The sequence below is a fragment of the Pelecanus crispus genome, chromosome 6, assembly GCF_030463565.1.
Source record: "Pelecanus crispus isolate bPelCri1 chromosome 6, bPelCri1.pri, whole genome shotgun sequence".
Taxonomy (NCBI): Eukaryota; Metazoa; Chordata; class Aves; order Pelecaniformes; family Pelecanidae; genus Pelecanus; species Pelecanus crispus.
In genome coordinates this window covers 65752201-65778091 of record NC_134648.1, presented here as the reverse complement: position 1 = coordinate 65778091, position 25891 = coordinate 65752201, and the positions used below count along the sequence as shown (strand labels likewise).

The following is a 25891-nucleotide window of genomic DNA, read 5'->3' as shown; positions in this document are numbered from 1 at the left end:
GTACTGTATGCCCTGTGTTTTGCAAGAAGGCCATTTCATATGTTGGGCAAGACTCTTCCAGGTTTATTATACTATTTTGATCTAATCTTGACGTGATTCATTGTCTGTGACAGAGGAAATCCTTGAACCAGAAGCAGAGAGGTTGCAACAATGAAGAAAATTCCTGATCAATCATCCGCTCTCCAAAAATGACTTCTACAAGGAACAACAACCTGGCCGTTGTCCCCATGGATGCGGTGTGGGGAAGGTGGTGACGTCTTGTGCTGGCCAAGGCCTCCCTTGGATGCCTGTGCATGTCACAACCTCCCTATCGTCACGTCTGGGAGGCTGGCATGGGGTGGGGACTACACCCCCCCCGTAACCCTGGGTGGTCTGTTGGCAGGAAAGACCCAGCCTGAGCCCCCGAGAGGTCTGTCTCTCTGCCCCATGGTGAGGGGATGGGGTGCGGCACTGGGCCCTGAGAGCCTGGTTGCCTGGCAACAGCAAGGCCTGGCCCAGACACCATGTTGAGGTCTGGCCCAGCTGCCATGTTGAGGTCTGCTCCATCCGCCATGGCGTGCTCGTCCTCTGCGGTGGCACCGGCTGCCCTCAGCCGCCTGCAGAGCCTGGGTGGGTGTGCGCAGGGCTTGGGGGGCTGCTGAGGTGCCTCCTGTCCTGGCACTGGGAGGGAGGGCAGGTCTCCCTAGGCACAACGTCCCCCCAGCCCCAGGCAGACAGAAGCAGGGAAAGCCCCAAACCCTGTGTATGTATTTTGTATGGTGGGGATGTGTGGACCTGGGGCTTAATAGGGAAAATGGGTATTATTTTGCCTTAGCATTGGTTGCCATTTTAAATATCTGCCTAAGAAAATATGGCTAACGTTATCACCATGGCTGCAGTGGCCATGGACTGTCTTTTCCTGTTTACCTGCAGCCTGGTTTACTGGGGTTAATCTAGAAGACATAAAATCTGAAGGGAAGAATCACTGTGAGTGTTTGGTGGGGAAGGGGTCTGTGTAGGTCGTGTGCTTCTGAGATGGCTGCCATAGTTATTAACGCATTTCCTCCTTTTTGGTTTTATTATCACATATGGGGCCATCTGGTTCCTCTGTGGGACTCCCAAGACTTTTTGGCAAGCACGTATGTGAAGATGTCTAGGGTTTTTCATCTTCAAGCCTTTCTACTACATCTTATTTCTGGAAACCTTGCTTAAAGAAGACTTGTCATGGACAGCTGCAGTCCCTACCTGTAACACAAACCTCCTCGCTATCAACAGTGCTGATGTCGTAGGGCAGTGTTGAGAAAAATCCTCCTTCCACTACAAGTCTGGCAGCACATTAAAAAAGCAAATGCACTTTGCACGGTGGTTCAGGCACTGTGGCAGGTGGTGCGAGACAGATGCTTGTGGTCCCCCTCAGTCTCTGAAGTGAGCATGTGGCATGGTAACTGAAGGAATAAGGAAATTTTAAATATGCTCAAAGCACGAATTCATTCCTTTCAGGTCTTGAGAGGTTAGAAGCCCCTGAACTGTCTTGAATGTTAATTTTTTTCCTGGGCTGTATCAGACAAGAACCTGCTTATGGAGATGTTGGGCCTTCCTGGAAGATAAATGTGACCTATAGAACCACATTTATCATGATGTCTCTTGTAAGAAATAGAGCCTGCTTTCAGGGTAGGTGGATAGATTACAGAGATGCAAAACTGGAACAATTCAGCAATCAGCAACTTGGTGCAAAGGCCTTCGTGAAGGAGATGAAGCAATGACTGAAAGTAGAATAAATTTGCTTTAGAAGGAAAGATTAATCATTATGCAAGAGAAGGATTGCTTCAGGTCTAAGCAAGGAAATTGTGCTACAAGTAACAAAGTCAGCCAGAGAAAATGCACCAAATAAACTAAGTACCAGGAGGTACATTTCAAACAACTTTTATCTGGCTCTAAAATACTCCTCTTTGAGAGGTAGGGGCAGATGTGTATTAAGGCTGAGCATTCTTGAGGGATGGATTCCACGCTGGGGGACACTGCCTCTGGTTATCATTTCAGATTTTCCAATTTCGGAACATTCAAAACTTTCCATTGGTGTCAAATCCGTTTAACTGTAATTGAAAGTTATTCTTGTCTAACAGAACTGGTTTCTTATAAATAGGCAGGATTGGGCACAGCTTGTGGTTATAGATGTATATCACAAAATATTCACTTCTGGAGGCCTCAGCTGTCAGACTAAGGACTGTATGGGACTAGGGCTGAGCTTCCTTGTTGCCTTTGAGATTTCTTCCAGGGCATTATCCCAACAGCTTAGTTTCAAAGGCTGTGCACCTAGGGGTCAGAAAAAAGCATACACAGATGAGACAAATGGCTTCGGGTGACATAAGCTGTAGTATGAGTTCTGAGATGATGTGGAAACACTTCACCAGTAAATGTCCATGGTCTCAGTACTCTTCCCTCCTGGCCACTGTCAGGTTGCAGTTCATCCCGTGCCTAGAGGAGCCGGGGTGGGAGGTGAGGAGGGATTTCAGGTGGGACAAAGCAATGACTATAGTTTTTGAGGATGTGGTATGCAAGTAATGCTCTGCTGTGCAGGAAGGATGAACCGATGCTGTTCTGAAGCCAGAAGTTTGTGCCTGTGGCACTGAATGAGAGAGGCCAGGAGGGATGGAAAATGGATAGCTGACATTTTTTGCATATCACCTTGACTTTTATGCCACTTTTAAAAGGCTTAAAGGTTTGATTAGGAGAAGAGTTTTGGCAGTGAAGATGGTGGGATAAAAGGCTGGTGGAATTTTGGAGCAGCGTGTAGAAAACGAATAGCAAGACTTTTCTGAGGGATATTTTTTTTAATTAAAAGCCCTGTATTTGGGAGGCCTGTACTTCACTAATGTTTACATTTAGCATTTAGTTTTGGTTTAATAACAGGCATAGAAGGAAATTGAGAATATCTGAAAACTTTATTGGAACTTTTTTCTGAAGATGTTTCATCTAGGAAATACAGATTTTGAGAGAGCAAATGTAAGCACAAAAGAGGAGAGAAAATCCAACAGATAAAAAGAAATCAAGAGGGGGTCAGGAAGAGAGGAGACCTAAAGGATGGGAAAAAAAGACTTCACAAGCAGAACTTAAATTAGATTTTAACATGGATTTTAATCTATGCACAACGTGCCCCAAATTTTGTTATATTTCTGAGGAAAATAGCTCATAGTTCTGTTGATTTTCAGATGGTAAAAAGACTGTGATTTCAGACTGTTGTTGTTAGAAAGAATTGTCTGGAATTACTACTAATTGGTGAAGCTGGGGCAAATTCTGCAAATTACACCACCCACTCTGCTGTCTGTTGCATATATGGGTTTGTTTTCTGACATCTCTCCTGCTGAGAGTTCACAGAAAATGCTGTACTGGTAGGTGATCATCATCAGGCCTGAAGATGGGCAGGTAGGGCAGGGGTAGCGGATGCTCTTGGCCTTTGTTCCCACCAACTCTGGATAAAGATCATAGTGAAATGAGACAGCTGCTAGTTTTCAAACAAGTTAGTAGGTCAAATTAAAAACAGAGCTCTCAGCTGGCTCATTGCCTTGTCTTCACTACAAAGTCACTTATGCTTGGATTAAGAATTTTCTTTTTTTGCCCCCTATGAGGATTTAGTCTCTGTTACAAAATAAGAGGATAAAAAAATTTCATGTCACTGTAACAGGTATAATAATCTTTTGGATGAATTCAAATCCTTGCAGTTATTATTCTAGCTCAAACTAAATTAAATTTAACAATACAAAGAGTAGCTTCTGGAGTAACACAAATCTCACTTCAGGCTTTGATGAATCCGGATTAGTATTTTTGGTTGGAAAGAGACATAATGAAGCCATGACTGCTTGGAAAAATTCTAAATATTAGCTACACCCTGCTTAAAGGGAAATTATTTTGATCCACAGCTTTTACTTCAGTTTAATAACCTCTGTAAACTTCTCTGGATGACTCTTTTAAAAGATTAATTCTGCAGAATTTAAGTTGGAAACATTTTGTGACTGAAAATTTTACCAGGTCCTGTGGTCTTCATATGCCACTTGTGCATCTGCCTTTTCTATGCACCAGGAGGAGTGTGAAAGATGTTGACCTTCTTTAGAACAAAGCAAAACAGATTTAGCCAATAATTTAAAAATAAATCCTTCTCTTTCAGAATCATTATTGCAGAACAATAGAGCAATATTTGAAGCTTAAAAACTATAGATTTTAATTTCACTGTATTTTTCATTTAGAAAATCACTTGAAAAATGAAGACTCTGCATTCAGTGGGGAAATCATACAGTGTCTTGAAGATACTATTGCTGCTATTAAGAAATTGGTAAGAAAAAAATCTAATATTAAGTATATGGGAAGGAGTTAGTTGGTAACCATGAAATCAATCTTTTATGGTTATGATATAAGAAGTGTTCTCTTGTGGGAGTTATATTCTACATAAGAGAGAGATAGGGAGTTTGGAGTGAAGTTGGTGGATGCTTGCATGCACTTTGCTGCCTGCAGAAGTTTGTCTCTCATAGAACAAACCAACATGACTAGCATAGATCATACAGCTGATCCAAGGCTTAGCTTACCTGCTGGTGTTTTAATGGGGGAACAGCCATTTATACTAAGGGCTAGTGAAATTTGAGGAGTGTCCAGGCTTCTGTTGAAGTAAAAAGAGGAAGGGTCTTATGCTCAGCAGAGTAAATTGGTACTCAGGGTTGAACTTCTGTTCCCAACTCTATTGTGTCTTCATAGTTTGCTTTTGTGCAAGAGGTGTAAGCTCTGAACCTACAGTGACTTGGTAAGAGCATCACAACAACCACCTGAAGGCAAAAGTCTATGTGTGTAGAGCTTTTTACATCATAAGGACCTTAGCAGTCTATGTAAGGGAGAAAGATAATGCTTCCCTCCCAGGCCTGCTGTGAGGATACACCCACTAATGTTAGTGCATTCGGCAGATGGTACAGAGTTCAGCAGGTAGGTGATTTGCCCTGTGACTAGGTACAAAGGGATTTTTTTAAACAATTTGTCTTTCCTTAAAACAATTGCATTGTGTGTGATAATAAGAGACCTTACAGCAATTATGAGCTGAGGATGGCTGTTCATAGGTAGCTAACTTCTGCTGTAAGACCTCTGAAGCCATTAAAGCCAGAATGGCTTCAAACAGAAGGTATTTTAAAAGTATCTCCATAATGTATTTGTCTAGGTAGGTGTAAATCTTGTAAAACTTTCTTTCTCCTTCAGTAGGCCTCTAAATCACCTATTTCAGACCAGCTCTGCATTAGTCTATCAGATGAGTGTTTTAGGTAATGTGCTGAAATCATAAAGCTGTTTTCTTTTTCACTGCTTCAGCTAATTGAGGATGTAACTCATATGAAATTAAAACCTTTTACAGATTTATTTTACACCTCTAAATATTTCATCTTCCCAAGGAAATGAGAGTAATTTATATGTGTCCATACAGAATTTGCTCTGTAGACAGTAAAATTCAACAGTATCTTCTCTTCCCACAGTGTCTGAGCTGGTGATTGTAACTGCTAGCAAAACTGAACGAGAAAGATAGGATTAGTTTCATGCATCAGTTGTGATGCCAAAGTCAGCATCCATATAAGAACTGATTTCTTTTCCCAGACATCTGGGGCTTCATCAACCTACCTACAATTCTCAGTCATACAAATTTGGGGATTCAGTTGTTTGAGGGCCTCTCCCACAATCAGTTCAGTCTGTTTTCTCTTGCTCCACCATCACTGTAAAAATGACCCTTCTCATACTGTTAACCCTGAACCAGAAGATTACTTTCTAGCATGTCTCAAGGCCACCTAGAGTCCCCCTACTTCAGCATAGCTTCAGGCCACTGGAAAATGAGGCTCTTCTATTGCTTAAATAACACCTTTCATGCACAATGGCAGAAGCTGACAGCTAAGACCTTCCCTGCCAGCACAGCTTTTGTAGCAGAGATTTAGGCAACAGCTTCCTGAAGATTTTTCACAGTCAGAAGCCAACAGTTCCTGGAGATACATAGGCTTGTTCAGCTACCTGTAAAACAAGTTACTTGTTATTTTGAACAGTGAAAGAAAGGAGGAAAGAGAGCAAGTATGAGCAAGGGAAATGATATATCTAGGCACGGAAAACATCCAGTATCATCTAACTAAAAAAATACGAAATAACAGTTTTGTAAGGAAGTGCTTTTTCATATGTTGTTGTATTACTTGGTTCTCACTTGTGGATTTTTTTCGCTGTCAGGAAGAAATTCGAAGACACACACTTGAATGCCTAGAAGAGGAGACTATAAAAAACAGCAATCTTCGCTTCAGAATGCAGAATTTTCCAGGAGAGATTATTGCAGAGATGACAGGTAGCACTGACTTAGCCAGCTCTGAAAAAACAAGAGAATTGAATTTTCTATGCATTTAAACAATTTGAAGTATTCTGTAAAATAAATCTTACTGCTAAAGGTAAATCACTTTCCATAATAACTTATTAATGAAAGAAGATAGGTGTTTGCTGATGTATGATACTGTAAGGGATTATTAAATCATAGAATCATAGAATTGTTTAGGTTGGAAAAGACCTTTAAGATCATCCAGTCCAAATATTATTCTCTCACATAAGAGTGTAAATGAGAGAGAGCTTTACTGAAGACTGTGCACAAGTACTAGAGAAATGACTGGAGAACTGCAGCATTCAGTTCCGATCCCAGCCGTGCCACAGCCTTTCTCTGATACTTGAGATGGAGCACTTGAATGCTCTGTGCTGCAAGTTCCTGCTTTGTGAAGTAGGGTTAATAATGCTTATGTGATGTGATGTTACTTTTGGGTGGGGTTCACCTGGCCAAATGCTTATCAACTGTCTCTTTCAGTAAAGAGAAAGAGGCACTTCTAGGCTTGATTCATCTCACCCTAGAATAGATGTTTAAAGCAAGTCAGAAGAATCATGAACTTGAAGTGCCTATTTCTCTCCACTGGCTACGAAGGGAAGCTAACGCATTAGCTCAAATGTAGGTATCTAGATGAAAATAAAGTTTGAGCTCTATTTCTCTTTTTTTCTCAGGTATGGCTTCACTTTTAAGATGGCAAATCCATATTCTGCTACTACCTTTCTATTTGCATTGTAGTCACAAAGCAAGGTGGTCAGGGAGTTGATCTAGACAAATGTTAGGATTTCTTCTTTTTGGGAGAAGCAAGGGAGTTGGAGTTCTTTATCTGGCTAATGATGAGGCTGCATGATTATTAGTGGTGGCACAGGAGGAGGGATGGCAAGGTGGCAAGGGAGAGCAGGACTACTCCTTTTGGAGTACTATGGAGTTAGATCAGCTTCAGGTTCATCATGAACAGCAATCAGAGCTTTGCTCCCTGCCCCCCCCAGCTACATTCTATGTTTGTTGATTACTTTCTTATAGCCAGTTTCCTCCCTCACCTTCTCTCTGCCTATAGCACATGGTTGCTATGCAGTTAGTTGGTTGTTTACACTAGCTGCTCCCGTTCTGCACCGCCAAAGTGTTTTTGCGTGGGTGGATGTACACTAATGTGACTGTTATCTCAGAAGCTGAAAAGATGATGTAGTACGATGCCCCTGCGTAGAGGAGCTTTAACCACAGTGCTTCTTCATGCAGGCTCTTCGCTTTCACAGAGTGGTGGCTCTTCTGGGAGAAATGCTACTGAATTTCAAACAAGGTGATCCTGCTCCTTGGGGGGCTGCCAGAGCTGGTTGTGCAGAAGATTTTTTTGGGGGGAGAGGAATAATTTTTATCAGTTCACTGTATGTCTAGGGAATTTCTTAGACATACAGTATGAAAAAGACCAATTGTTCTGTGAGAACACAGCAGGCTTCTTCTCGTTGATAAATGCAGATGACTCAGGAAACTATAAGGCTAGACTACTGAAATGGAGTGTATGACTTCAGGGATGTTAGTGTCTTAGAAACACAGCTATTCCTTACCAGGTGATAGTACCTATAGTAGTGAATTAAAGATTATGGATCAATCCCTTAATGCATTATCTCATATATACCTTTTTATAACTAAGAGGCTTCTGCATGTTTTGTATTTATTTTTTAGCTCTTGTTACTGCTGCACGTGAAGCTAGTGCTGCTAAGATAAATCAGCTGCAGTCTGCATTGAAAAGCATTGCTGATGAAATTGAATTACTGGATGAGAAGAAAACCCTTTGTGAAAGACAGAATGCTGCACTGTGGTATGTATTCATTTGAACAAGAAAAACCGTACTGGTGAGACATTAAGGAGAACTCAAATGTTACCAAAACATGGTGAGTAGTGCTTGTTCCTCACTGCTGCAGCTATGTGCAATTGTTCCTAGGCAACTCTGCTGCAGCAGCAAGCCTGATTTTTAAGATCTTGTTTCTTGAACAGCAGAGACTGCCTGCTGCTGCCTGACCTCTGATAAGCTAGCTTAGGGAAAACTGCCTGCAGCTTTGATTCTCACACTGGCAGGGAGAGTTTTCTCTTTCAACAATTAATCATAGAATCATAGAATCATTTAGGTTGGAAAAGACCTTTAAGATCATCCAGTCCAACCATTAACCTACACTACCAAGTCCACACTAAACCAACCAAGGGTAGACTAGACTAAACCATGTCCCGAAGTGTCACATCTACCCGTTTTTTGAACACCTCCAGGGATGGTGACTCCACCACCTCTCTAGGAAGCCTGTTCCAATGCTTGACTACCTTTTCTGTGAAAAAATTTTTCCTAATATCCAACCTAAACCTCCCCTGGTGCAGCTTGAGCCCATTTCCTCTCGTCCTATTGCTAACTACTTGGGAGAAGAGACCAACACCCACCTCACTACAACCTCCTTTCAGGTAGTTGTAGAGGGCGATAAGGTCTCCCCTCAGCCTCCTCTTCTCCAGGCTAAACAACCCCAGTTCCCTCAGCCGCTCCTCATAAGGCCTGTGCTCCAGACCCTTCACCAGCTTTGTTGCCCTTCTCTGGACACACTCTAGCACCTCAATGTCTTTCTTGTATTGAGGGGCCCAAAACTGGACACAGGATTCCAGGTGCGGCCTCACCAGTGCTGAGTACAGGGGGACAATCACCTCCCTGCTCCTGCTGGCCACACTATTCCTGATACAAGCCAGGATGCTGTTGGCCGCCTTGGCCACCTGGGCACACTGCTGGCTCATGTTCAGCCAGCTGTCTACCAACACCCCCAGGTCCTTTTCCTCCAGGCAGCTTTCCAGCCACTCTTCCCCAAGCCTGTAACGTTGCATGGGGTTGTTGCGACTCAAGTGCAGAACCCGGCACTTGGCCTTGTTGAATCTCATACAGTTGGCCTTGGCCTGTCGGTCCAGCGTGTCCAGATCCCTCTGCAGGGCCATCGTACCCTCCAGCAGGTTGACACTCCCACCCAGTTTGGTGTCATCTGCAAAGTTACTGAGGGTGCACTCAATCCCCTCATCCAGATTGTTGATAAAGATATTGAACAAGACTGGCCCCAAAACGGAGCCCTGGGGAACACCGCTCACGACCAGCCGCCAGCTGGGCTTAACTCCATTCACCACTACTCTCTGGGCTCGGCCACCCAACCATTTTTTTTACCCAGCGAAGAGTACGCCCGTCCAAGCCATGGGCTGCTAGCTTCCCAAGGAGAATGCTATGGGAGACTGTGTCAAAGTGCTAAAGTCCAGGTAGATGACATCCACAGCCTTTCCTTCATCCACCAGGTGGGTCACCAGGTCATAAAAGGAGATCAGGTTGGTCAAGCAGGACCTGCCTTTCCTGAACCCATGTTGGCTGGGCCTGATCCCCTGGTTGACCTGCACTTGCCTGTTGAGTTCACTCAATATGAACCTCTCCATAATCTTTCCCGGCATGTTAAGGAATGACTACAAACAGAAATCATAGTTTTCAGTTAAAAAATGAAAGACTTGTGGAAGGAACTCTGAATCAGTAACTGTGCTAAAGATCCATCTTCCTCTTCAAGAGTTATCCCAGGAGGATACACAGAGTTGGGAGATAGTTGTTTTCTCCCTGCTGGATTTCATGTTACTGTTACCTTCTGCCATGCTGCTAGAGCTGTTCAAAAATAAATCACAATGCATTTTCTTAGGGGAAGCCTACTTTCTTCATTATTTCAGTGCTTGCAAGCAGCCCTTCCATTTTTAATGAAACTTGTGGAAAATAATCACATCAGAAAAAGTAAAACTTTGAAAAAGTTATACTACAAGTAAGAAAGCCATTTCATTGGAATGCAAGGTTGTAGATGGTCTTCGTCACAGGTACCAGCACATATCATGCTTTATGGTATGTATAGTGCTATAGTAGACTGAGTTGCCAACATATGGATAGGCAAGTATTCATTTCAATGAACATCTGAACCAAGTCTTTGATCTGAATGAATGGTAAGAAATATAATTTTCATCTATTATTTTTTTTTTCCAGTGAGGAACAAGAATACTTGCGGACACAGTATAAAGAAAGAGTAGACTTGCTGAATGAAAGAATGGCAACAAAAGTTAAAACAAATGTTCTCTTAATTGAAACTTGTGATAAAACAAGAGCTACAGAAAGAGAAATAATCAGGGCAAAGGCAGCATTAGCAGAATTGAAAGAAAAAGCAGCTGAAAAAATGAGTACACTTGAGAAAGAGAAAGAAGAATGTGATAAAAAGGTAAAGGTTTTGAAATGTACTTCAGAGTTTTACAGCTAGTTATATAGTGCCGAATATGAAATGGCCTTAGAAATTATTCCAGATGTTGCATTTTGCTTTCTCATATGGAGCTAACATATGTCTCCACAGCAGCACAAACAGAAAAGTGACTGTCTTGATATTGGATGCACACATGACTTCTGTATACATATGCTTATGTGTGTGTGTGTGGGGTGTGTATATATATATATACACACACACACAGACATGCACACATCAAAATAACATTGTATATGAGATTTGTTTTTCTAGCATCACATGTCAGAATGTCACATATGTATTGCTACTTCTTACTGACTGTGGGACAAATAATCATGTACTGGGAATTCAACCCCTCCAGGCAAACTGCTTAAAATAAAGGTACCTATATTTTCCAGCAAGCTCTGAGATAAGGTTTTACTGTTTTTCATATTCTGCCCTACTTTCAGTTGTGTATATTTGATATCCTTTCTGAATGATAATGTAAAAACAGATGATCAGATTGAAAGAAAGCTTTTTAGTAGAAACTATGGTATAATCAAGTTCCTACACTGGAATAAAATCACATGAAATTTTGACAGATCAGGTCCTAATTTGTATGTTATATTAATTAATTATTGTTTCTTTTTCTTATAGAATCTGGTCATTTGGTATATAGCTGTGCCTTTTGCAGAAAATTATTTTCTTACAGTGTAAATTTTGTGCTCATTTAATTTTGGAAAGCTTCAGATGTTCTAATATAATTTTTTAAACAATGCACAGTACATTGCCCAATTAATTGTATTATTTTTAATGTAGAAGATAGAAATGAAAAAAATCCTTGATACTCAGGAGGCAAAAACTTCCGAGAAAAAGCATGAATTTGAAAACTTGAATATAAAATTTTTGGACCTACAGCATTTGATATGTCTGAATTCAAAGGTAAGTTATATACAACATTCTTTCAGTTCATTAGTGCAAAGATCAAAATTCAATTTCATAATTGGTCAAAGTGAGGGGGATTGATAGAGAAATGCAGTCCCTATCTTTTAAGAAGAAAAAAAAGCTTGCATGATGTCTAATTGACTGACAATGTTAGTTACTCAGTTATAAAGTCACTTTCAAAACCAGAAGGTCCATATAGACTGGTTTTACCAGCTTAATGAAACAGTTGGCTACTCCATGCTGGTCAATCTATTTATCAGGACATTCTTATAGAGAATATTAAAAAAAATCAGTGAGAGGATGACTTGGATCCCAGTCCAGCATATGCATCTGGTGGAGCTAGTTGGAGGACTAGCTGAAAAAGAGAAATGATAATCAACAGATAGATAGTGGATGCAAACTATGATACAGGGGGAAGAAATAGGAAGAAATTTAGAAAAGAAGACTCTGTTCAGATATTACGAAAGAGTTTGTACTGGAAAAGTGTTGTAGAAACTAAATTAAGTGAGGAGACTATATTATACTCAACTGCCTGGGAATGCATTCAGCAGTGTAAGTAACTCCACATTGGTGGACATGCCAATTTTAAGGAAGCTCAGGATCTGGAAAGTCGAAGCTAATAGGTCTAAAAGACAACCAGGCTTTCTCTGTCTGCCACCTACTTAATATTGGCTTCCAGTTCAACCCTGCCTACTCTAGAACTAATTTTCCCTTTGTGCAGGGATAACTTATGAGAGAAAAGTAAGGAAAGATCAATGTCTTCATCTTCCCTTTTATGATTTCTCGCAGAGTTAACTCAAACTATGTGCATTCAGTTTAACATCTGCTGAGTTACCTCAGCACTACTGAAAGCAACCATACTGCAAAACTAATACTTGTGTAATGAGTTGAGCCAAATTGAGACATAAAACATCATTTTCTGCCCTAGTCTTGCCAACGTATGTTAGAAGCACTGCTGCCTTCCCAGTAAAAGTCCTTTCTGTCTGAATGAGTATCAGGTTAGAAGCACTGCTGCCTTCCCAGTAAAAGTCCTTTCTGTCTGAATGAGTATCAGGTTAGTAAAAATTCCAGAATTGTACCTGAGTTAACTCTGCAGTGAGATTCCCTTAAATGACAGATTTCATAGGTTAATTTTTTAAAGTTTCTTCTCATTACCGACCTGCGTTGATTATTTTTTTTAACTCTGTCCTGGTTTCAGCTGGGATAGAGTTAATTTTCTTCCTACTAGCAGGCATAGTGCTGTGTTTTCAAGTCAGTATGAGAAGAATGCTGATAACACACTGATGTTTCAGTTGTTGCTAAGTACTGCTTATGTTAGTCAAGGACTTTTCAGCTTCCCATGCTCTGCCAGGTACACAAGAAACTGGGAGGGGGCACAGCCAGAATAGTGGATCCAAACTGACCAAAGGGCTATTCCATACCATATGGTGTCATGTTCAGTATAGAAACTGGGGGGGGATTGTCAGGGAGCAGTGATTGCTGCTCAGGAACTGTCTGGGTATCAGTTGGCGGGTGGTGAGCAATTGCATTGTGCATCACTTGCTTTGTATATTATTATTATCATCATTATCATTATTATCATTATTATATTGTTATCATCATTACTATTTTACTTTATTTCAATTATTAAACTGTTCTTATCTCAACCCAGGAGTGTTTCTCACTCTTACTCTTCCAATTTTCTCCCCCATCCCATCGGGATAGGGGGAGTGAGCGAGCGGGTGCGTGGTGCTTAGTTGCTGGCTGGGGCTAAACCACAACCAACTCTTTCAATGATAAAATACAATAAATATGGCCTCAACCACTGCTTCCTCAGTATTCTTTCTTTGCAGGCTGTAGTAATTTTGGCTGTGAAATCTCAGAGTGGCTAGAAAATAGTAGGGTCTCATGCAGATGTTATGAAATCTTTAAAAAAAAAAAAAAAAAAAAAATAGACCAGTGGCAGTAAAGGGATCATTATCTGCTCTTTTGGAAATTTCATATGTTTTGACATAGTCTGGGTGGGTTTTTTTTTTTTTATAGGCTGTATTTAATGAGGAAATTCTCGTAGCAAAACTGAAAGAAAAAAGCAAGCAACTGGAAAAAAGCCTGGAATTTAAAAAGACAGACATGCTGGCACTCTCAGAAAAGAAGTAAGAAATATTAGACCATTTGATTTGATTTTTTTGTTAAACCTGCATCAGTGTTTTCTGAGGGAATTTTTTCTCCAAATTTAAGAAGAACCAGCCAAATTCTACAAAGTATGTGAATTATGTGATCGGAATCTTTCTATTGGCTTCAGTGGGCATACAGTAAAGACTTGGAGGACATCTGGAGTTAATCTCAATTCACTGTCAGGAACAAATATTCACAAACAGTGCCCTTTGGACTACAGTTATACTGTTATTCTAACCATATGCATGGTAGGAAAGTCAGTCATTACTCCCCGCATAGGCTATCATCGTCCTATCAGCTGGAATACTTACATTTGCTATGGCACAGAGATTTCTTCTTCTGTGTGTTGCCTGAGATACAAAGCATCACAAATGATATGAATAGGCAAAATAATCCAACTATCATTCTATGAGCTTGCCTATGTTACACCCATAGAGCTCAGTGTGGAGATCCTCAATTTAGCATTATCCAGGCTAGCTCCATAGCTGCTTCTCTTCTGACTCTGCCATAGACATTCAGAAGGGTTATATGACCAAAGTGATGAGGAAGAAACCTGGTGATGCAAACTTCTTGTTTGAACCCATTTCCTTCTACAAGCTGAGCTAAGAATCCCTACAAAGAAGAAAATATGAGTTCTTGGAAACTTGGGTAAAATTATTGCTCTGAGCTCTACTATTTTTCTTGATGACAGAACTAATTCATTAGTGTCTTCACGAAATGAATGTTGCCATTAATTAACAATGTAATTACTGTAAAATATGAGCTGCAGCCAGCATCCGGCTGTGGCCCTTGATCCTGTAGGCAGTTATAAATTGCTTATCTTTACTCTCCTGAGTATTAACTTCAGTAGGAATATTCGTGCTAGGGAAGTTGACCATACTTATGTTTCCAGGGTCCACATAGTTATGACCTGGTGATGGCCACAGACCTGTGGGCTATGGGGAACTTCATAGCCTGAGTGTAACAGAAGCATTGTGTTTCTGGGTTTTTTTGTGCTGTGTTTTTATAGCTGCTCAGTGTTACGAATGTCTGTCTGTATTTTAGAGTGCTTGTCCTTCATAAGTCGTTCTACTGTTTGATGTAACAGATGAGTTAGGCAGTTGAGTTAAAGAAAGGATCTGGTTAATGTATTTTTTCCTTCACAATGTTTGGCACATGCTCTCAAAACCTGGTCAATATGGATTTCTGTTTCTATATTTGTTTGCTATGAAACTACTAGGATGCTGGGGCTTTCTCTTCCTCTTTTTTCTTTTTGACATCCTCCCCTCCTCTGTATCAGATTTCTTTCTTCAAACAATTCTTTAGGTAGGCTCATGCTTCTTGCATGACTCCTGGTTTGTATAGAAGATAGGAAAAGGAAGGGAGTATCCCTTGTTCTGACTATATCCTGTAAAACATACAAACACACAATGTCCATCAGAAGCAAGAAGGATAAATCTGTGCTCAATTTTTAACATTTTAACCTGTAGACCTGTTGCTGGTAGGACTTATCTACCTGAAAGCCTGTCTGCTTTCTCCTTGTGTACTATTTCTATCAGTTTGTCTGTAGAAAATACTGCCTCTCCCCACAAGCCTTCCTTGGCTTGTATTTTAAGATCTTGCAGTAGAAACCCTACTAGTTCTGTATGTCCTTACCTTCTTTGCAGGTTTTGTTCTCATCAGATATATTAGAGGGAAGTAATGAATAAGGATATTGGAATGGAATAGAGCTTCAATGTATACAGACATTCACAGAGCTTGCATTCACATGAGGGGCCTGAGAAAAAGAATGTATAATTTTTAATAGTTTTAAAGTTTTTTTGTTAGTATGCTCCTAAATATGTCTACATTGGCTTTGTTTAATAGAATTCAGCTCGATTCTGAGTTATTGCTTTTACAATCAAAAATTGCCCAAGAAAAGGAGGATTTTGATAATGAACTTGAAAAGGTAAGAGAGGTATTTTTATTCTGGCTCAGAGTTTTTACTAGGCCTTGTCTTGTTGAAACACTCAATGAGAACAGGCCTGCACAAAGTGTAACATGTGGGGTGCTTTAGGTGCTTTGATTTGCCTTTGTCTCTGTGCTTGATGAGTGTGAGCAGTGAAAAGGGGCACAAAGTTTGCAGGACATAAGGCCTCTGCCTTCTGCTCTACTTGGGCTCTGGAGGTAGTGCTGGAGGTAGGGGCAAGATCTGCTCTTGAACTGAGACCATGGGCTGGTGTTGAAAGACTTAAGGTGGGGTGAGCTTGAGGGTGTGGTCTTGTGAGCTGGGATGCAAGGGAATAGAGGGTTACGAGATTAGGATGTTGATTTGGGAGGGAGTGTATGTGCAATAAGCAAATGGGGCAGACGGATGTATGTGGGAGGATTGTGGGGAGATTTGTTAACAAGAGGTTGGGCTCCTGGTCTGGGAAGCTGAGTATGCAGTTTTCATAGTAATTCTTGCTGACTTGCTCCATGCTTTTTTACATTATTACTAACTTTTATTGCATGTGGAGAAAAGCTAACTAGTAGTGGCACTTCATCTGCTGAACCTGTGAAGGAATGCCAACTGCCTGTAGACTACACACATCTATCAGGGGGTGGTTTCCTACTTATGCTCATAACCTCTCCTCCAGAGGTGTACATATCAAACAAGGTGGTGGTCCATTTAAAAACTCTGCCACGCTGACATTAGGCAGCAGTAGGTGGGAGCTACATTCTCCCCATCCCATGGCCACCCCACCTGCTCTTATACTGCATTCCTACCATCAAAAGCCAGGACCCCAATCATCACCTTCCTATTTCCTTTTTCACTTCCATTTCCCTACCCTTGCCTCTTTCAGCCAGGACCCATGACTCCTACTTGGTGCCCACCATCCCAGTGTTGCTTCCTCATCAAGCCCTCCCCATTCCCACTTTATCACTGTAGTCCACACAGTGGAAGACACTGTCTCCAGCTGGAGCAAGGTACTATGTGTCTGGGAGCAGCACACAGCTTGCAGGCTGTTTCAGGGTAGTTGGTCCGAATGAGGCCATAGAAATCAAGATCCAGAACCATGATCCTGATGTGATATCCATATGTGTTAATTACATAAATGCTGTGAATCTTGATTCATTGTAAAGTTCTCTAAGATTTATTGATGAAAGGCACTATAGCAGTTTAGAATGTTATTATAAAGTAAAACAGAGACAGAAATATTAACCTATCATCTGTGGTCCTTATTTCTAGACTAAGGAAGATCTACGCAATGCTAAATGCCTGAATAAAAAACTTAAATTAGAAAATAAAGCTGTGCGCCAAAAGTATGAACAAGTACTGGAAGAAGAACAATACTGGGCTATAAAAAAGGATGAGATAGTGGCAAAGTAGGTTTTACCTGTCAGCTTTTGAATACAGATTTTTTAAGTTTGTGATTTTATGACTAAGGCTTTTCTTGCTACATAGTGAGATCATGTTTCTGACAAAGTATCTAACGTTTCTTTTTTCTTCTGGTAGATTGCAGAAATTATCTGTTTTATTGGATGAAAAGCTTGTATTTCTGGCAAATCATACGACGGAAAAGAAAAACATAGAGAAGGAAATTGAAAAGCTTGAAGACAGACTACTGTATGTAATCTTTCAATATTGACAATAGTAAATGGTCTCCATACCATTTACTCAGGAGTTCAGCTGGTTTAAGAGATTCTGAAATGCAACATTCAATAGGAAAGTTAAATGGGTTTATAAACTATACTAGCAGACTGGTATGAAACGTCATACAACAAAGAGGTTAGCTGCCAGTTACCCTAATTTAATCTGCAGTTTCTTATCACCAAGCAATGAACATACAAATAACGAAGGATATTGAAGCAGTGCAGAACATAAACCTTCACAAACAGCTGTGACTGTGAACTCTGTACTGTGGTACCAGGTCTTGGACCAAGCCACTACCCATTTATGGTGGTATCTAAGAAAATCTGCTTTTACTCAGATAAATCTAAGTAAGCACAGATTTGCCTTGTACACAGAAATGCTCTGAAAAATAAATCTTCGGCTTGTGTAGTGTAAGCAGAACAGATGTCCTGTGCCCTATGCAGTGGGGTGTGGCTGGGAGGAATGTGGCCAAAGCACTGCAGCTCTCTGTTAGCCTGTAGTTGGTGGAAGAGATTTATCATTTTTGCTGCCATAGGTGAGGGCAGGCATGTGTCTACTGACCCCAGATATCCTGCATTGGACCTAGTTCACCTATTTGCTAGAGAATCAGGAGATCAAGGCCTTATATTGTACACTAATAATCAGATTCTGTCATGTAAGAAGGGTAATCCTGACAAAAGAGAGAGCTTTTGGTGTCTGCATTTTTCCCAACAAATGAGATACTGTTGCCATGTAAATGTGTGATGCAAAAAAAAAGACCTTGGCTTAGCCACGCACTGCTAAAAGGGAGGTAGCCATGCACTCCCAAAGGGGAGGAGAACTTGTAATGAAGTGCAATGGAGTCTACAGTATAAAACTAAGTTAACAAGACAGTGAGGTGAAATAATCATCGCATAGTATGTTGATGCTAATTGGATATCTACACTAATGATAGTAAAGGAAACGGTTGTAAGGCTTTTTCCCAGAGCCAATCAGCTCTTAAATTCAGACTTTTAAATTAGACTACATGGAACCATGCAAAATGCATTGCAGCTCTGACTTCTTAGAAAAACTGCTTGAAAAATCCCCTTTCCCCAGTCTCTTTCCCCATACTTTCCTAGGGTTTTGTTTTATGTTTGTATATAATGATCTTGTTCTGTGAATTTTCACTGGCTTCACAACATCCCTCTACATCAAACCCAAAATAATTTAATTTCAGATTACAACACACAGACCTCCCAGTCACTTTAACAGGGCCACCAAACTGGAAATCAAAATGAAGATGTCTTGTTAAGTTTTATTTTCTCTAAAAGTAATATGCAATGTATTCAGAATCTCACCATTCACCTTATGAAATTGACTATTTTTTTTGTTGTTGTTGTTGTTAATGAGCAATTTCAAATGAAGTCTGTCAGGTTTCATTCAAAGAGGGCAATTTTCAGTTGATTAAACCCACTGAACTGGGAAACCCACTGACTTGACAACAGTGAACATAGTTTTGGGAAGTGTGGAATAGAAGTAGTATGATTTTTCAGGGGTATCTAAGAATGATTTGGTACACATTCCATTATTATTAAAGTGTCTTACCATGCTGGCTTGATACATTTAGCTTTGCATTTGGAATAATAAAACCTTTGTAAGAAAGCCCCATACCACCTCTTTGTAAATGCTGTGGAGTTTGGAGTGGGTGCTTCCTACCACCTTTGTGTCTTGAAGGAGTGAGAATCACTGGTGTCACACTACCAACCTTTTCATTGTATTGAACTCTCCTAGCATGTGTTGAATATTTACAAAGTTCAATAATTTTAATATTTACCGCATGTGATACACTAGAAAATACATACTAGGAAATTCAAATAAATTGACTTGTCCATCTGGCCAGAAGTTCTACTTCTGAAAATACTCTTTCATAGTACTTGCTACTAATACATTAGAGTAATTGTTCATTTCTGAAACATCTGTTCTTGTGTTTTGCATTTGGTTATTGTTTCTGGCTTGAAAAAGCACCCCTGGATTTGCCTTGGTTCCTAACAAGAGCCTCTTAATTTTAAATTGATGTTTCCAACCTGAGAAACAACAATGTGTTAACACACAGCTATGGTTGAACACTATAATATGTGTAGGTTTTTGAGATGTGACCCACAGGTACCATATTGTGTCTCTCCAACTAGTGTAAGTGCTTAGCATGTTAGTTGGTGGGAAGGAAATTTTGAAAAACTGTACTAGAATTTTGGCATAGAGTAAGCACTCTTCAAATCTTCAGCATTATTTCTGAAAATTTATCTTTCCTCCCCCTGCAGAAATATGAAGGAGAGCTATGCAGAAGAGCTGGCATCTCTAAAGCAAGATTTGAAGACAGAAATTAAGACTAGGTAGGGTAAACTAGAAAGTGTGCCTTGTATCTTTAAAACAAAGCAGCAAATTAATGAATTACTGCATCTTGTTGCTGCTATTATATCAGAGATATAAAACCAAAGCCTTACTATGTAAATATTCAGTGATATAATGGCAAATAAAAGGGCATCTCCTCAAGTGCATCCATGGTTTCATTTGAATATTATTGCTATACTGCCGAGTGGTGAGAGCCACTGAACTTACCACGTAAGTGGCTTTTAATCATTATGACACTAGATGTTCTACTTTAATTTATAAGTTATTTGGGATTTTCCCAGGATATGGACATGTATGTAAATAGTAAAACTGGTTATTTTTTTTTATTTATTCATTTCAGTTAATTTCATTTAATGTTCATTGGTAGCTGATCTTGCACCTTTAAGGTCAATGAAAGCTTTGCTATTGAATTCAATGAGAAAAAAATGTCTCAGTTCCCTGTAGTATCAAGCACCCACAGCTCCAGCTAGGAAGTATGGGAGCTTTGTATGCTAAGCACCTTTCAAAATCAGGTCCTCAGAATGGTGGGATCTGGGGTTCCAGCTGTCATATAGATAAATCCTTTGACAGAGTCAGGAAGAATGAGATGCCCTTGCATATTCAGGCATTTCATCTTTCTTCCTTGGACTTATGTATTTTTCATTAGTTAAGCAGTGTCTTCTACTGAATCTGTCTTCTTAGGAAAATTTTAGAGAGAATTGTAAAGAACGTGTTACACAAAAGTCACAAAAGGACTAAGGGTTATTTTATCTATACTCAGAACATCTGCCATGAAGTAGTTTGCATCACTCTTCATATACACACACATGTCTACCCACAGTGGTGTGAAGTACCTATAGAAAAAGCCCTGAGTTGGATAAATCTAAGTGAACGATTGTAACTGGAGTTAAAGTGAGAGTGTTATAAAGCTTTCCTGCTAGTTTTGAGTTTCTCAGCAACTGCCAGATTTTAACCAAAGCCCTTGGGGGTCTGTTTATTCTGTTTGTCTAAACTCAGTTTTGTGTGTCTGGTTCTTAAGGTGTTATCATTCCACAACAACATGGAGATACCTTCTTGTCAGAGCATTAAGACCTATGTACTTGATAGGTTTTGGTCTGGGTTTTTTTTCCTTCCATGAATGCCTCCTTGTATGTGAGATCCTTGATGGGATTTTTTACCTCCTCTTTATTATTGGCAAGAAAAAAAGTGGATCAGGAAAGTGTTTAGCCCCCCACAGTTGATAGGATACTCTCCAAAATAAACCCATTGTCTGCTCAGCTACTTCAGACTAGCTCTGCAGCTCTGACTTCTCATTTGATTATTCTGCCATGTAAGGTGCAAAGAGATCTGGAGATTTCTTGGCCATCTAGTCCAGTCTGGTTCTCCCCTGAATATTACATCATAATTTTGTCTTTAAAAAAAAATCTTGCTCACGTCAAAAATCCATTGTTGCTTCCCCCCCTTACTCTCATTAAGATGTCATTCTAAAATCTTCTTTTGATGACTAAGAACAGTTTTTTCTGACTTCTAGTCTGCATTTTCACATAGACAGTTAGTGCCTTTTTGGTTTTGTATCAGTGTTGTCTTTTACCCTTTTTGTAGTTTACAAATCCTAGGGTTTTATGAACATGAACTCTTGTCCCTTCTAACCTTCAATTTGCTAAGCTAAATTAACCAGATTATTTGGTCCAGACATATACTAACTAATTTTAGGCACATATAACAGAGGCACTTAAGTGAGACTAGTCACCTTAAGATTCTTCCTTTAGATTCAGTATAGAGAGGCACTTTAAAAGGTTTTTTATGTATTTTCATGCATCTCTCCTAGATTTTGTCAGGATCCCAGGCTTCTGTCTGAATTTGATTGTAGTCCTGATGTTACAGGATATACGTTTGAGTCTTCCAATCACTTTAATTAGGCTTGCAATGCCTCTGATAATGTTGCCTCCCTTCTGTTTTTCTCCCAATTTCAATTTATTTCTGCGTATGTGTCTGTCACTAGAGTAATGCTTCAGTGGAAGCTACTGTACTTAGCAAAGCAGAGAAAACTCTTTTTCTCAGAGGAGGAGAATATAAACAGAAAAGTTAATGAAAGAATAGAGGCTGGCAAAAAAAGGCATGCTGAACTACTTCTGGAGGTATGTTGAACAGCAGGTATTATAACCCATTACATCCAGTGTTACGATACGTTCATGCCATACATAATTAGAGTAAACTGATACCTAAGTAAGTAACGTCCAAGGGCCAATTCTTTGTAAGCTATTAAACACGATATCAGGTCTAAAGAGCTTCAGCATCTGAAGTTCTAAATATCTCCATTCTTGGAGATATTCAAAAGCCATTTGGACATGGCCCTGGGCAACTTGCTCTAAGTGGCCCTGCTTGAGCAGGGGGTTGGACAAGATGACCTCCAGAGGTACCTTCCAACCTCAACCATTCTGTGATTTGGTGATCTGACCTTAACTCCTATTAATAACAATTTTAAAGCAATTATTTATCTTAGCAGTGTTGTGTTTTAAATGCAGATTGCTCTCATTTTGCTCTAATTGCTTATTTCTGAGTGGTCCAAGTAGACACTATGTATTTCAGAAATCACTGACCTTCATTTTGCTTTCCATTATGAGATTGAAGACCTTCAGAAAGAGATTTTTCAGTCTGAAAACCAAGTCAAAGCCCTGAGTGAAGAAGCAAGTAAGAGGGAAAATGATTACAGGAATTATAATGAGGATTTGACTAACAAAATAAAATGTCTGGAGGTAAGTTTTATTGTTCTTTTTATTAACCTTGGGAATATTTCTGATGGATAAATTGGTAGCGTTTGTTGTGCCTCATTGCAGCCATGTGCACTGGAGCTATGCTCAGATGTGACCCATCTGTCAGTAATTGTTTCAAGAAAATTCTTTATTTTTCAGGTTGGTGTTTTTTGGTTTGGGGGTTTTTTTTGGTTTTTTTTTGTTTGTTTTTTTTTTTTTTTATGGTCAAAAGCACCTAAGACCCTCAGATTGAGACACTGGATTCGGTACACAACCATATATGTATATGTACATATATTATTCATGTACATATGGGCATCTATGTCAAAAGAATGCAGTGAAGGTGTTTCTCAGAAGGGATGCCTCCCTTTTTAAAATAAAAATATGTGCAGGACCAGGTTCAGTCTGGTCTAAACTAGATGAGTCTAGTTTAGCTTTGTAGTGGTCCTCCCAATGTGTAACCTGTTAATGTAGAATTTATTTCACCATTTTTGGGTAAACAGGCCAACGTTCATGGAAATACGGCAGCTTGATTTTAGACACTAGTCAAATTCTCCTCTGAATTATTGTTATTGTAAATCTGTTGGAATGACTGATGGTGTGCAAGACATAACCCAAGGCTACTTAGTTCTTTAAAATCCTGTTCTTTAAAATCCTGTTCTTTAAAACACTGATGAACTTTCTTTCCCAAAGAAAGTAGGGCACTGAGATGCTGAATATGAGCTATGCAGAACTTTCAAAGATTTCAAGCACTTCTCCAATCTTTGGTATATAGTATATGCTCTATCCCCAGGGAAACTGTCTGACTTTTGGTCAGTAGTCTGATTTGAGATAGGATAAATCAGATGCCAGGAGTGTAGGAAATATCCTCTTTTTATGTCTAACCTTAGAAAGGTAGATTTACAGAAGGCCTTGAGGATCTTTCACATTTTGCTAGTGGAAAGGTTATGTTCCTGTATCACACAAGACAGTTATGGTCATGTAATTGCTTGAGTTTCCCTAAAAATCAGGGCTGAGACTGTCACTGCTAAATAAACAATTGTGCTGAATTCATTCTCATGCTCTTTCTGGCAGTTGAGCTATGAAGAATATACAAAAGAGATGCTAAATATACCTTGACTCTCTCTCTGTCTTTTCTTTAATATGATCCATTCTAAAAGAGTCTTTTTCTCATCTAATACAGTGTTGATGAAATTGTTACCAGAGGGTTGCCCTTTTCTCTGTGGCCTGGACAGACCCAGGCTGAAAAAGTAATTGTAGCTGTTTATTTTCATTCAGTGACACACTCCAACATTTTCTCCTTTTTTAACTGTTTCACTGCTTTGCTTCGTTTCCTACCATTTTGATGAAACAATTGAAGTTACTTTTTTTTCTTCCCCCTTTTTCTTTTGGAGCTTTCAGATTTTTCTTGCACTTGCTTTCCACTATTTTCATCTGCAAAATGATTCTGTCTGAATGCTGTCTCATAGAGATGGTCTGTGTAAGACAAATAAATTCCTTTGTAAGAGTCATGTCAGATCAGGTTCATTCGGCTGTGTCTGGAGCATCATGGTGCTGCACGGTGTCAAAGTAGTCCATAGAAATGAGACTCAGATCACCTTTCTTGCTCTGCCTTCTTCACATGCCTGTGTCTGACAAGGGAGCCATTTTGTCTGTTCTCCTCCATATTTTCCTTTTTTTTTTTTTTTCATTCTTTTTACCCATCCTTCTGCTACAGTCCTTAAAAAAAAAAACAAAACAAAAACAAAAAAACCAGCTCATGAGCATATCCAAACATCTATACTTTGAGGTTTTCTGATATTTCCAGTCTTTGATCATAGGAGTAGATATGACTTACCTAACTTCAGAATCTCAGAAGGAACAAAAACATGTAGTGCAGTATTTGATGTTAATGTCCTGTAAAGAACCAAGTTCAGAGTCCTGGTGTTACTGCACATCCTGGTCCCAGTTTCATTTCTTTGTATGGCTTTATTTCCTGGGTGTCATCTTGTCTCTCTCTTAATATTGTTCTTCAAGTCTCCCAGTCTGTATAGGTTGTTTCTGTTCTCCCTTTCTGTGTTTCTACCTATTGCCGTGAAAGAGAAGAGTTGTATTTTTCCACTGAAAAGGCATTTAACTCGTGACTTATGTTTCTTTGGCCCTAACCAAGATGAGATTCCATTATGCTGGGAGATGCACATACATTGAATTAGACCTTTTTTTTTTGCTTTAAAACCAATGATCAGATTTTTTTAAAGCTAAGGAATGGGACAGAAAGATTAAAATGTACATATTTGTAATGGTATTTCGGTGATGATCTGTTTAGTCTTTAAGAGCTAACAATTCTTCTTCCCCATGTTGATGTAGCAGAGTACAAAGATTCCCAGTCTGGTAAGCCCTGTTACAGGGGAAGGTGCAGCTCAGATCCAGGAGCACTGTAGTTACATTTGTATTAAACAAATATTAGTATAATTGAAAAAACATGCTTATGGCTGGGCATGAGACAGGTCAAGCCACAGAATGACATGCTGATAGGAAAGGACATGTGGAATAACGTGAAAGCACTCCATTTTGTGGTTAGACATGTTTGTTTTGCTTCAGTGATGGGTTAGCAGAATCAAACGCCCAATATAGTAATGCCAGCATCAGAAAAGTAACATCTCAGGCAAAGATAGGGAAGGAACCCATTAGCAAGCATACCTAGAGAGCTCAGATGCCTTCAGATCATCTGAGTCTAATGAAATTCACCTTCAGGTAGATAAGTGGCTGAAGCCATTTCAGAGCTATTAATGATTATATTTAAGTGCACATCAAGAATAGGTGAGTGAAGCTCAAATCAACTTCAGTTCCCAAAATAGCCATATTGGGTAAGACACAATGTTGGTGTGTCTTCTGCAGTGATCAATAGTCCTGCTTGGAGAAGTAATGTAAGAACAGTCAAATATAGAATGACCCTTCTTCTGTATAATCTCTGTGACAAATGAAGTGTCAGGAAATTCTTTGGATGGAGATGGTATCTGCATTTAATAGCTTTTGATGGAATTTTATGCTATGCTGGATCTTCAGTGCAATATTCTCCTATCACTGATTGATTCTTTTAGCTCACATACACATTTATCCTCCATAACAACCTCTAACATATAATTTATTTAATAAGGACAAGAATTTCCTTTTGTTTTAAACCTGCTGTCTCAAAAGTTTATTGGCATCTTGCAGTTCTTGTGTTACGAGAAACAGTGAATAACTGTTGTCTTCTCATCTTCTCCAGCAAAGGTGTGTGATTCTTACACACCTTTATTGTATGTCCCTTCAGTTGTCTCTTTTCCAGGCTGAAGAATCCCAGGTACAAAAACAGTTGGAAAAATCATCCTAGATACTAGTTACCCATGCTTTTCTGACAAAATAGAATAATGGTCCCTGTTAGTTTGTGGGAGGTCTGCTCTCACACTGGAATTAATCTGTTGTTTTCCTTAATGATTCAGGTGATAGGATAGAGTGAATGCTTATTGTATCTGCAGATGAC

The 25891-nt window shown here is 39.7% G+C and overlaps 1 protein-coding gene across 1 annotated transcript in view; it reads left to right on the top strand.

The window, feature by feature from the left end:
- Nucleotides 1–551: 551 nt before the first annotated feature.
- The window catches only part of CCDC175 (coiled-coil domain containing 175), a 32108-nt gene continuing 6768 nt past the window's right edge, over nt 552–25891 (top strand). The window contains exons 1-12 of the mRNA XM_075713063.1: nt 552–609; nt 4221–4306; nt 6211–6322; nt 8024–8159; nt 10368–10596; nt 11416–11535; nt 14972–14997; nt 15538–15619; nt 16883–17019; nt 19567–19638; nt 21639–21774; nt 22261–22392. Of these exons, the coding sequence (XP_075569178.1) occupies nt 552–609; nt 4221–4306; nt 6211–6322; nt 8024–8159; nt 10368–10596; nt 11416–11535; nt 14972–14997; nt 15538–15619; nt 16883–17019; nt 19567–19638; nt 21639–21774; nt 22261–22392 (1326 nt within the window). The remainder of the gene's footprint in view (nt 610–4220; nt 4307–6210; nt 6323–8023; nt 8160–10367; nt 10597–11415; nt 11536–14971; nt 14998–15537; nt 15620–16882; nt 17020–19566; nt 19639–21638; nt 21775–22260; nt 22393–25891) is intronic.